At 47.5% G+C, this 11,802-nt stretch overlaps 3 protein-coding genes across 6 annotated transcripts in view; 1 reads left to right on the forward strand and 2 right to left on the reverse strand.

Annotated features, from left to right (window-relative positions):
• The window catches only part of LOC143320138 (spectrin beta chain, non-erythrocytic 1-like), a 37,018-nt gene extending 34,368 nt beyond the window's left edge, over nucleotides 1-2,650 (reverse strand). The window contains exon 1 of the mRNA XM_076729589.1: nucleotides 2,496-2,650. The gene's annotated coding sequence lies outside the window, so the exon portion shown is untranslated. The remainder of the gene's footprint in view (nucleotides 1-2,495) is intronic.
• A 2,981-nt stretch (nucleotides 2,651-5,631) lies between these two features.
• polr3f (polymerase (RNA) III (DNA directed) polypeptide F) overlaps nucleotides 5,632-11,802 on the reverse strand; it is a 13,819-nt gene continuing 7,648 nt past the window's right edge. For all 3 annotated transcript variants that reach the window (XM_076728287.1, XM_076728286.1, XM_076728285.1), the window contains 9 exons: nucleotides 10,944-11,145; nucleotides 9,902-10,019; nucleotides 9,696-9,763; nucleotides 9,510-9,577; nucleotides 8,919-9,031; nucleotides 8,665-8,808; nucleotides 6,970-7,077; nucleotides 5,994-6,185; nucleotides 5,632-5,916 (listed from right to left, as the gene is read on the reverse strand). In XM_076728287.1, the coding sequence (XP_076584402.1) occupies nucleotides 5,839-5,916; nucleotides 5,994-6,185; nucleotides 6,970-7,077; nucleotides 8,665-8,808; nucleotides 8,919-9,031; nucleotides 9,510-9,577; nucleotides 9,696-9,763; nucleotides 9,902-10,019; nucleotides 10,944-11,005 (951 nt within the window). In that variant the 5' untranslated portion in view covers nucleotides 11,006-11,145 and the 3' untranslated portion in view covers nucleotides 5,632-5,838. The remainder of the gene's footprint in view (nucleotides 5,917-5,993; nucleotides 6,186-6,969; nucleotides 7,078-8,664; nucleotides 8,809-8,918; nucleotides 9,032-9,509; nucleotides 9,578-9,695; nucleotides 9,764-9,901; nucleotides 10,020-10,943; nucleotides 11,146-11,802) is intronic.
• dzank1 (double zinc ribbon and ankyrin repeat domains 1) overlaps nucleotides 11,728-11,802 on the forward strand; it is an 8,561-nt gene continuing 8,486 nt past the window's right edge. For both annotated transcript variants that reach the window (XM_076728282.1, XM_076728283.1), the window contains exon 1: nucleotides 11,728-11,798. The gene's annotated coding sequence lies outside the window, so the exon portion shown is untranslated. The remainder of the gene's footprint in view (nucleotides 11,799-11,802) is intronic.

Genomic DNA, 11,802 nt, shown 5'->3' on the forward strand with positions numbered 1-11,802 from the left:
GATTGGTTCCTGACGTCTCTCTGCTGCAGACGTCCTCCTTATATATATAATGTATATATAAATACTACGATGAACTACTGACACCACGCCAACATCAAGAAAACATGAGCGAGCACCACAGAACACCGTCAGACAGAACACTGAGATCATGTCCTAAAATTTGTAAACGTTCTTCTGAAGTTCCGTCTTCATCATCAGTGTTTCCCGTAACGTTCAGGAAAATGTTCCGCTCAGATTAAAACAGAACTCCAGAAGATCTCCACAGAGAGAACATGTCATGATACACGGACCCCCGTGTTGTCCACGGTCTCTTTAATGTGCCGCCACATCTGGAGAACGTTCTTAAACAAACCTATTAAATCTTCTGCTTTATGAATGTTCTGTTCCTACAGAAAAATAAGGGAACATCTTTGTTAGGTCAGAAGAACTCTGACAGTGTCCTGTCCTCCACAAGTTCTTCCCAGCTTGGGTCTTAAAATGTGGTTTGGATGCAATGTTGAGGATTTGGGGTTCTACACCAAAACTATGGAACATATTTAGAGCGTTCCCAAGTGGTCAAAGATTTGGTTCCTTGAATATATTTTTAACATTATCAGAACATTTCATAAGTTCAACTGACATTAGAACATTTCCAGAGATTTAAAGAACATCCTCTGAATGTTCTAGTGAAGTTAAAGGAACTGCTAGTGAACGTTCCCTGAACGTTTCATGTAATTGTTCTCCTAAGCTGCGATAAACATTCACACAACGTTGCTGTGACCAAATATTACTTACTGGAGCTCACATGGAACCTATTTGGAACCTAGAATTGTTCTCAGGAAAGTTTTCCATTGCATACTAGAACCTTCCAGAAATCCTCAGAAAAAAGAGGTATAAAGTACCACACAATAATGAGAATGTCCTGGCAGGAATCTGTGGAACCATAACAGAACATTCTATAGAGACTATTAGATACAATGCCTCAACTTAAAATAAGATTTCCAGAACGTTCCTGAAGAATAAATACTGTTGGTTTGACCAAACCAATACTTGTTCCCCATAAAGTTTCAGTCATGTACCTACAAGGTTCCCACGGTTAAAAGAAGTGGCTTCTATGATAACGCAGCATACGAGAACCTTGAAAACGTTTCCCTCTCATTGGGTGGAGATTAAAGTGACCTCACAGGAACCCTGAAGGCGCTGACAGAACAATCAGATTCAGAGGAGAGTTTCTAGGAACCTTCTTTGAACATTGTAAGGAATCATACAGCACATGGACTAAAGGGAACATGACAGGTTTACTGGGGTTCTCCTGATCTTAGAAAACTGCTCCCAGAATGTTCCAGTAATGGAATGTAGAATGTAGCAATGAGAGAAGGTTCTCTGTAGGCTGCGATTAATGATTCTCCTCCTCCTCATCATCATTAATGGCTTTGATTCATGGATCTTTTGCTCGTTTGTTCTGTAAATGTGAACAAATGTCCTTCAAACGTTCCCTGAAGACGAGACAGAACGCTAAAAGAAATGATCTACCAGTGGTCAAACCCACCGCAGCTACATCAGTTAGCGCCATCGGCACTTCTGTCATCGGTCATGAGGACCTGAAGAACAGCTGGCTCAAACATCCGTCTGTCTGAGAACAGCCACGCTAACCCGGAGGAACCAGCCTCTCTGGGTGGAGGAGGTGGGGTTCTCAGATCCTGCCCGGGCCTCCTCCTGGGCTTCAGCCGGCCCTGCACGACAACATGAGGTTTGTGTGGAGGTCTACAGACCCGCAGGCAGATGCTGATCCTGAAGTCATTTCTGGGCCCGCAGCTCGTCGCCCTGACACACCGGCCCTGCTGCCTCTGTTTTCCAGCATTTTCTCTCCTTTCTGTCCGTGCGTGTGGAACTGCGGACCGGCCTGCGCAGCCTCCTACAGACCGGGGACGGCAGGCGCAGGCCGGACACATCCCGCTCATTCTACCGCTAAACATACGCCGCAAATGTTCACTGTGAGGTGCGTTTCAGAGGCCGAGCCGCTGTTTATTGTGCTGAACACACACACACACACACACACACACACACACACACACACACACACACACACACTCTCTCTCTCTCTCTCACACACACACACACACACACACTCACACACATCACCTCCTCCTCCCGCGGCCACGCCTGTTTGTGCCTCCGTGCATGGCGCACCGTTATTATCCTCCATCCTCCTGCGAGACAAATGGCTGCTGGCGGGCGGGGGTCGAGCGGCGAACATGCGGGCTGAGGCGCACCGCGGCGCGGCAACGGAGCGCGGAGCGGGCCGGGAGGGAGGACCGGGCCTCCGGACAGACTCGGTGCCTCAGACCGGAGCAGAAGAGTCGGATCGGCCAAACCGAGCCGAGTCTCCTCCGACATGAAACCAAGTTTGCGGAGGATCGGAGGCTTCGGAGCGGCGCTCCGCAGCTCCAATCACGGCCGCAGCAACAACAGAGAGGCAGCAGAAAGAAGCAGAGAGCGAAGAAGAAGCTGTTTACCTGCTCAGAAGATCACAGCGCGTCTCCAAAGTTCAGCCGAGAAGAAGAAGAGTCCGCAAACTGGCATGAACGGAGGGACGGAGCGACAGACGGAGCGACAGACAGACAGGAGGGAGGGAGCTGCTGCTGCTGCTGCTGCTGCTGCAGGGAATGACGGGAAAGAATCCGCACTGCCCCCCGTCCTCCTCCTCCTCCTCCTCCTCCTCCTCCTCCTCCTCCCCCTCCTCCCCTCCTCCCCCCTCAGTTCGGGTCGAAATCCGAACGGATTTCAAACAGATTCAGAATTTTCTCTTCTATTTCTGAGTTTGTGCTGCGTTCAAGGACAACTCTGAACTCTAAGCTCCATCTTTATGGAAACAACGTGTAACAGTTTAAAGGCCCTGTAGCGCCCCCTCCAGGCGGTACTGCTCAATCCAAACTACATCTTGATCGTTTCAGACAAAAGTTTTTCTTTACCTTCCTCCAGTGTGAGCAGGTGAAGTCTGTCCTGAAGGTGGCGCTACAGGAAACATGATGGAGTCATACACATGGAGGGTTCATCCTCTGGAGAGCAGGAGCGTCCACACTGAGACATCCTGCCTCCAACACACCCAGCTTTAATCCATCCTCACAGTTTGGTACGACGACAGTTCAGGTGACTCCAGAGACTGACTCATCCTTTATAAACAGGTGTTCTGTTATTTTCAAGTGCGTCTCTACCCGAACGGATCCGTCCAACCAGCTGGAAGCTCCTTCCTGATTGATTGACACAAACATTTCAGTTTTTTTAAATGTGTTGAATCATTTCATATTCAGGCAAAGAAAAAAATCAACTTACAAAAAAAGGAGAAGATTAAAAGACTTCAGTGCACAACATGGACGAAGACGCCATGAGACGAGACATGGACACCACCCAGCGATCGCTCTCTGCAGCCTGGAGGGGGCGCTGTGGACCAGAAGTGTTGCTTCTTCACATTAAAGTCAGAGAATGAGTCGTCCACCAATCAGAAGGTCCAACCCCGACCTGAATCGAACAGGGGACACTTTGTGAGGCGTCCTCCACCACCCGTGTGGACATGTGTGTGAGAGGGTCAGTGCTGGCTGATCCACTGACATTTAGTTTGAAATAAATCAGAGAATTCACATTTTCTTAGTTTGTGTCTGATCTGACCCGACTCCACCCGACTCCACCTGACCCCACCTGACCCCACCTGACTCCACCTGATTGGACCTGACCCAACTCCTCCACCTGGCTGCTGATGCAGCTCCGGGTCGGACTCGCTGCCCTCCACATGTCCCCTCATGACCTGTATGCTGAAGAGTAGCAGAGAGACTTGGGGGGACTCTGGGTTTTAGGGGGACTCGTTCATGTACCAGTCAGACTGTGGTCGACAACAGGAAGTGATGTCACCAGTGGGCGTGGCTCAGCTTCAGCAGAGTCAGAGCTGATCAATAATGAACGAGCTTAATGGACCTGCAGTCATTACTGCTGAGCTGCCGTCAGACCAGAATCACCACCACGACAGTTTCTTCATGATGAAGCTCTATTTTTCGTGGAATCTTCTCTATGGCAACAGCAGCTGAGGCTTATGGGTAGTGTAGTGTTTATCCCACCGACCGCAGTGAGGAGAGACGTGGAACATTGTCCTGGTTCGGTCGGGACGCTTCCTGAGCGTCGCTGCTCTGTGATGCTGCTGTGTAAAGCGAGCCGCGCTGACCGTCAGCACCGAGCCCATTAGAGGCTGATGGAGCACTTTAACCACGACGACGGAAAACACGGAGGCTTAATGAGCGCTGTGATTGGATAAACACACTCAGAGTGCATTGGAGAACACGGCTAACGTACCTGAGTGCTCTGCCTGCCATCCGGGAGCGACTTCGAATCGATTCCGTGCTGAATATGTTAAAAATAAAGAGTAAACACCTGTGTGTTGTTCTGAAGCTCAGCTCCGACTCCAACCAATAAAACAGCATCTTCTGTCTCTTCCTGTTGTCTTTCTGTGCACGTTTGACTTCTACCGCCACCTGAGAATATACTCGGATACTTCAAGATGTAGAAACGCTGATGGACATCTTTCGGTCCAGTCCGGTGTCCACGGCAGTGCAGCAGGTCCTCACACCAACAGAAACCTTTAAAACAAGCTTTGTTCAATGATTAAACAGACACGAGAACTGAGAAGGTCATGAACGTCTCGGAGACACCGCTCCATCAGACCAGTACATAACAGAGACACGGCAGACCTGAACCAGGACTGTTGTGGATCTGAACCTCTGTCTGTCCATCTCTGCTGTGAAATGACATGTTGACTTCAGGGCAGCTGGAGACAGGCTGATGTTTGTCCCTCAGGGCTACCGTAGCTGTATGTGCTCACTGTGAGACTTCAGAACCACAATCACAGACTCGACGGACTGCTACTGATACCAGATCCTGGACAGACGTCATCCAACAGACCTCCATCAGGACTGGTCCAGGTTTCTCCCGAACCCTCCAGACCTGCCTCTGAATCAGAGAGCACGTCAGTCAGGTTCAGGATGATCAGCAGTCCTCCTCCTCCTCCATCTGCCTGTTTGTCACAGCGTCTTTTAGGACAAACGACTCTGTCTGTATGTCCTCCATGAACGTCTCCCACGTCAGCACTTTGCTTGACCCCAGAAGCTGCAGTCCTACTCCTCCTCCTCCTCCATCAGTTGGTTGCTGCCACAACTGTGTTCGGCCATCTCCACCCACCTCCACCATCCTCATCCTCCCTAGAGATACAGGAAGAGCTTCGGGGCAGGAACGTCACGGGGGCCACGAAGGCCACGGCCGCCATGCCCCCTCAGCCCACCCGGCGGACACAGCGGCCTCGATGCTCCAGCTGATCTCACCACCTTCCTCTGCCTCTTCATGTCACGCCAGCGTCTGAATTCTCATTGGACAACCAGCGAGACGCTGTGCGCACAGGCAGCGGCGGGTTGGCTTTCAGCCCGCTGTGAATGGCTGAACATCGAGGTCTTCACGATGAGTTCAAGTCATCCTGATGTGTTGACGGCCAACTGGGGTTTGATGAGTTAATGAACGAATGAGAGGAGAGTCGACGTGAACACTTCTGCTTGTTCGTTCGTCGCTGTCGAATATTTGAATAATTTTGTGAAATTTTTTGTATTATTTTATTTTATGTATGAGTGATCAAGTTAAACTTGAAGTCTTTGTTGTGTTTGGTGACCTTCAGACCTGCGAGGAGCTCAATCGTCATGTCAATCAATCAAATCAAACACATTTGTCATCAGAACTTTTAATAAACTTTGTATTAAATAGAAACTAAACGACGGATCGCTGACAAAAGTTTTCATCACAGAGAAAAGAGCAGAGCGTCGAGCGCTGTCAGAAGTCCAGCCACTCCGTCAGGTAGATGCAGTTTGACGGGGAGATTTCTCCTCCTTCGTGACAGTCGTCAAACACCTGAGGACAGGAAACAGGAAGTCAACCATGGAAAGCCTGTCACATGACCATTAAAACGGCATGGTGCTCTGTGTTACCGGGCAGAGTCCGCAGGGCGTCCTGACGAGGCCGGTGGGCTGGATGACGGGGTTGACGCCGCGGTACAGCTTCATCTGTCCGTCCACGCTGCCCACCGTTCCCTCCTTGGCGGCGATGACGGTCATCTCCACCTTCCCATCGTAGATCAGCGTGTTCAGGATGGTCTCGATGTCGTCCATAGACAGATCCACCTGTAGTCAAACACCTGTCAGTCAACCTGGAGCGACAGCAGCTTCACTTGATTCATCCTGAACTCATCCTGTGTGTGTCTGACGTCAGGGTCATTTTTCCCTCAGTGACTGCAGACACACTGAGCTCCTGTCAGTCTGCGACCTGGCTGCTCCTCCTCTCATTTAAAGCCCTTCTTTGGATTTTAAAGTGAATCTCTGAGTCTTTTTCCTTCTGCTGCATTTTATCAGCTCACTGTGACATTTTGAGACTTCTGTGTTAAAATGGAGGAGATGAAAAATGTTCTGATGATCTGATAGATGCTAACATGCTAACATCAACACAGAGCCTGTTTGGGAACCAGTATGATGACAGAAACAATCAAATCACATGTTGCTGTGATGTCAGATACAGGAAGCTTCTGAGAGTCTCTTCACAGACCGTTTACATCTGTTTCCACCGAGTCCAAGCGTCTCCACGAACAGTCTGCTGAGTCAGCCGTTAGCTGCTGCTGTTAGCAGTTAGCTGCTGCTGTTAGCAGTTAGCAGGCTACTCATGGATGTACAGACTGGATCACTGTGATCCTGAAGAAAACTTAAAAACATAAAGATCCTCAGTCCTGCAGTCTTCTTCTGTGGTTTCTCGGTGGATTTCTGGAGGTTTGTTCTGGATCCTCGGAGATGATGATCTCCACAGGAAGGCCACCTCCTGTGAGGTCAGTCTGACTGAATGAGACTTGAATTCTGACAGGACCTGAGTGAGATCGGTGTGTGATGTCATAAAGGGGGCGGGGCTTGAGGGCCTCACCTTGCTGATTCCTAGCTCACAGATGTACTTCCAGACTTCGTGCGAGGTGGCGAAGGAGCTGTTCCTCTGGACCATGGGACTCTGTTTGCTGTCCCTCGCTGCTTCAGCCTGAACACACAAAGCAGATTCAAGTCTGAGGGTCATGTGACCAACAACACATCTGGACCGCCAGAAGCTGAGCTGACAGGACCGTGTCATCGTGTACGACAGGAAAGTGTTCAATGATGAGCTTCGATAGGATTTATTGAACTGGACGACGCCAGCGGGCACCGTTCCATTTCAAACAAAGTGACTGACGCGACAAATCTCACAGTGAACTAAGGCTGCCACGATTAGTCGACTTGTCACGACTACGTCGACTATCAAAATCGTCGGGGACTAATTTAGTAGTCGATGCGCCGTTTATTATTTTTTTTAAGCTTTGTTTTTCTCTCAAAACTGCCGCTGTGCCCTCCGCTGCCTTGTCTGCCTTTCTGTCCTCGACGCACATGCACAGTAATGGTAATCGGCGTCAGCCGTGATGTCTCCGGACTGCCTGACCAGTATCATGGCTACCCGGCAACGGAGCTCTAAAGTTTGGGGGCATTTTCACAAAACAAAGAACAAACATGTGCAATGCAAAATCTGCAAGGCAGAACTTGCCGTCCATGGCAGTACGACGGCGATGCAGGAGCATCTGAAAAGGAAGCACGTCGTTGTGGCTGGTTCACCTTTTGACGACGAAGAGGGACAGTCGTCTCGCTAAGCTAATTGGCTAGTTAGCCGCTAACATTAACGTAAACATTGAGCTACTTACTAATATTGATAGCTGTAAACGTTAACGACGATGATTTCATTAGCCTGACCACACATTAAAAAGACAGAGTGTTATATAAGAGCAGCTGCATGCTGGTGCGATAAGCTGCAAGTTACGTATGATCCGACCAATCGCAAAAATAATAGGTGACTAGTCCACTATCAAAATAATCGTTGGCAGCCCGACAGTGAACGTGTCCCGTCTGGTTCCCGTCAGTGTGAAACCTGGACCACGGACAGTCTGTCGCTGTCTCCGCTCGTCCTGAGACCTTCACAAACTCACTGAGCTGCAGCTCCGAGTTCATCGTTCACTTCAATTCAATAATGTTTCTGCAGACACAAATCACCACAGATCAGGTGTACACAGAACACCTGAGCGAGCCGCCGCCTCAGCTGACACCCACGCACACTGAGTCACTGCAGGTGAGCTGCAGGTGAGCTTCTGCAGAGTGACTCATTTTACTTTTGGTACATTTTTACATCCAAATACTTTTGTACTTTTACTATGGTAAAATTTTGAATGCAGGACTTTCACTTGTAACAGAGTATTACTTAGTGGTACTTGTGCTGAAGTAAAAGTCTTCTTCTACAGATTAAAGAGTAATCAGAGAAAGAAGCCACATGATTGGACAGATGTTGAGTTCACTGTGACTCTGCTGCCACCTGCTGGTCTGACAGCTTCAGGGACGTCAGTCTGTCCTGATGCTTCTTTCATCTAAAATCATTAAAATGACTCTAAGTGACCTCAAAGAGCCTGAAAGACAAAAACACATTTATTGATCCTTTCTGGAATCGTTTCTCATTTGTTTAATCATCAAATCAATTTAAGCCGTCAGCGTCAACATTAGAAAGAAACCTGTGAGCGTGACCTCCGGGCTGTTTAAATAAAGTTTTTCGTACCTTGCTCTGCAAGAACTTGAAGCACTGCTGGTTCAGAACTTCGACAAACTCAGACTCGAAGTCCTGGTCGCTGTACCAGGCGCCCCCCGTCACCGAGCGGTCCGGCTGCAGGTTGTACAACATGTACACCTTCTTCTTCGACGCCTGCACATAAGAAACACGTAGCTGTCAGACAGGAAACCTGGGATCTCCACGGCGTCAGCCGATCAGGAACACAAAGTCAGCAGAGGTCTGAGGAGCGGATCTGAACTCACCGCCACAGATTTGACGGCTTTGATGAGTTTCTTGCTCTCCAGGTTCTTCAGGATCTTGTTGATCTCGGTCAAAGGAAGGTTGCTCTTAAAGCGAATCTCTCTGCTCCAGATTCCTGCAGCACAAAACTGCACTTCAGCAAAACTTCAGACCAGTTCTGCTGCAGTTAGGTGCTCATCTGAACACTGGAACTGGTCTTTCTGGCTGTAAACTGGACACTGACAGATCTGTTCAGAGTGTGGTTTCAGTGGAAGTGAAGGAGGATAAAATCTACAGTCCTCCTCCTCCTCCAGTGTAAAATACATTCAGTTCAGCTGAAGATGATATGAAGCTGACGACTGACGTTAAATTATCTAAACTTCAAATGAAGTTTTGAATAGATTTTTGCACAGAAGAAGCCTCATGAAGAGACCTGATCAATGATTACAGTCAGAAATGAACTGTGTTCATGTGAGCACCCGACGGTGTTTCAGGACTGAATGAATGAATGAATGAATGAATGAATGAACGAACGAACGTCTCTGTCAACGTGCACAAACAGCAGTTAGCGTAGCCATGAGCACTGCTGCAGGTGTTCCGCTGCACTGCTTCACCTTTGTTTCCTGCGTCCTCGATGATCTGATAAACCAGTTTCTCCTGATTGTCTGAACCTTTCATCTTACTGAAACACAACAACCACAAACACTGTTCAGGTTCACTTCAGCAGCAACACCAGGAGTCATCTGTGCAGTTACACTGAAACGTGTTGCAGTTATGTAGCAGTAGTCAGGTGTGTTTACCTGGCGCTCTGAGTGTCCTTCATTCTGTACAGGAGACCTGAACTGTTCCTCAGCAGGTCCAGCTGACCCTGGAACAGGTAAACAAGATCATCCATAACAGATCAACCATTCTGATCAGAAACACAAACATTTACAGCAGGTAACAGTCTGATCTGACAGACCAATCAGGAGAGAGGGCTCAGCAGTGACATCACTGTCATACTAACCAATGACAGCAGCTTGTTGATGGCCATGGCTCTCTGCTGAGGCTCCAGGTGAGGCATGTCGTTCTGAATCACCTGGTCTGTGATGCCGTGAGGAAACTGCTGACACAGCTCTTTGATCCTGCCACACACACACACTCAATGATTAGTCATTTAATTGATGAACAGAATATTTATCATCAACTATTTTGAGAGTGGCTTTTTGTTTTGAGTCTTTTTCTTTTTTTCAGCTTCTCAAATGTAAATTTTCTGACATTTTATTGAGCAAATGACTTATCAATCGATCAATGAAGGAAATATGATTGACAGTGAAAACAATGTTTGGCTGCAGCTCTGAACCTCTGATCGATCTGATATTTCCTGATTTTAATCATATTTTCAGGAAGACGTTCTTTCGAAGCTGCTTTTAGTTAAACATTTAGATTTCTTGAAGTTTGTTTTGGCATCAAAACAGAAACTGACTCATTTTTACAAATTATTTTCATTATGGATTCAATGATGAATTATGTTTTGCATTGGTCAGTTCATTGTTAATCTAGAAAATCATCTTCCAGTGAGAGTTTACTGGAAACAGAGTGATTGATGGTTGAGGAAGATCCTGCTGAAAAAATCTGCTTTATTGTTTAACAGCAGGAGTTCTGTGTTTCTCCGGACCACTTCTGCATTTGGAAGAGCGACACATTCAGAAAACCAAGCAGAACGTTGAGCATGAAATCCCTCTCAGATGGAAGAGACAACCCTGCGATGCTCAGACAATCTCACTTCATCAATCTCAACTCGAAGCGCCGAGGACAGTTGATGGCGCAGTTTAAGAGCAGCAAATACTCAGATTTTGGAGAACTGAGGTCATGTGGGTGTGCTGACTGAACGCCGAATTAACAATAAGGTCACTCCGGTGCGGGAAATGTGTTTATTTGCGACATGTGGCTCGTTTGTGAGTCACATGACCAAATAAACAGTAAAATCGGCCGGGGTTCGGCGCACTGGTCACAGGGGAAACAGCACCGGGCTCGGCGGTAAAGCGCGTTCACGTCGCCTGACTGACCTGTTTTCGATGTCCGCGGAGTCTGAAAGATTCGTCTCCTTCTTCACTTTGACTTCTGCCATTTTTACTCTGTTGTCCTCACTGTTCTGTCAGTTGTTAATGGTGCTGCTGGTTAGCCTGTTAGCTAATGTTGTCTGGCAGGCATGCTAGTGATGTCGGTCCGGGGTCCTCAGTATGTCGGCGGGAGCATCTTGAAAAGTTCCTGTTTAAAAAGCACAGCGAGAAAACAAATAAAAATTCAAACATTCACCATCCTCTGTGTCTTTGGGTGAAAATTGACCTCAATTTTTGTCATCTTGTTCATATTGATGACATCAGAACCATTGCATGAAGGTTTTGACTAAACCAACATAAGTCCTTTTGAATGATCACGTGAACCAAAAACATTCTCCCTTTAAAATAATTTTTATTTGTTGTTGTTTGAACACATGCACCCACTTTCCTATATGTCTTTTAAAAAGTGTCGTGTGTTTTTATTGGTTTAAATAAAAATGGATATCATGATTCATAGAACAAAAAAAGCAGACATGAAGCGTTCCTTCAGCTTTCAGTGGATTTAAAAGAATTCCAACAAATACAAAAAACTCTATATTTATGTGATGTCGTCGAAGTATTCTCTCTTCTCATCGGGTTGTTTTAACCTTACGTTTCCTATTTTAGTGTATTTGTTTACACACTACGGCGCAGCAGGCGGTTCATGGACGTTATACAGCCCCCTATGCCCGTGACAGTTTTTTTAAAGGGGCGCATGCGCGTCAGCCAGAGTTTGTTACTATGGTGACCTTCCGTACACAGTCGCTGGACTCGGAGCATCAGTTTAACAAAACTCTCGTTTGAGCTGCACTTTAATTTGAAGTAA

The sequence above is a fragment of the Chaetodon auriga genome, chromosome 4, assembly GCF_051107435.1.
Source record: "Chaetodon auriga isolate fChaAug3 chromosome 4, fChaAug3.hap1, whole genome shotgun sequence".
Taxonomy (NCBI): domain Eukaryota; kingdom Metazoa; phylum Chordata; class Actinopteri; order Chaetodontiformes; family Chaetodontidae; genus Chaetodon; species Chaetodon auriga.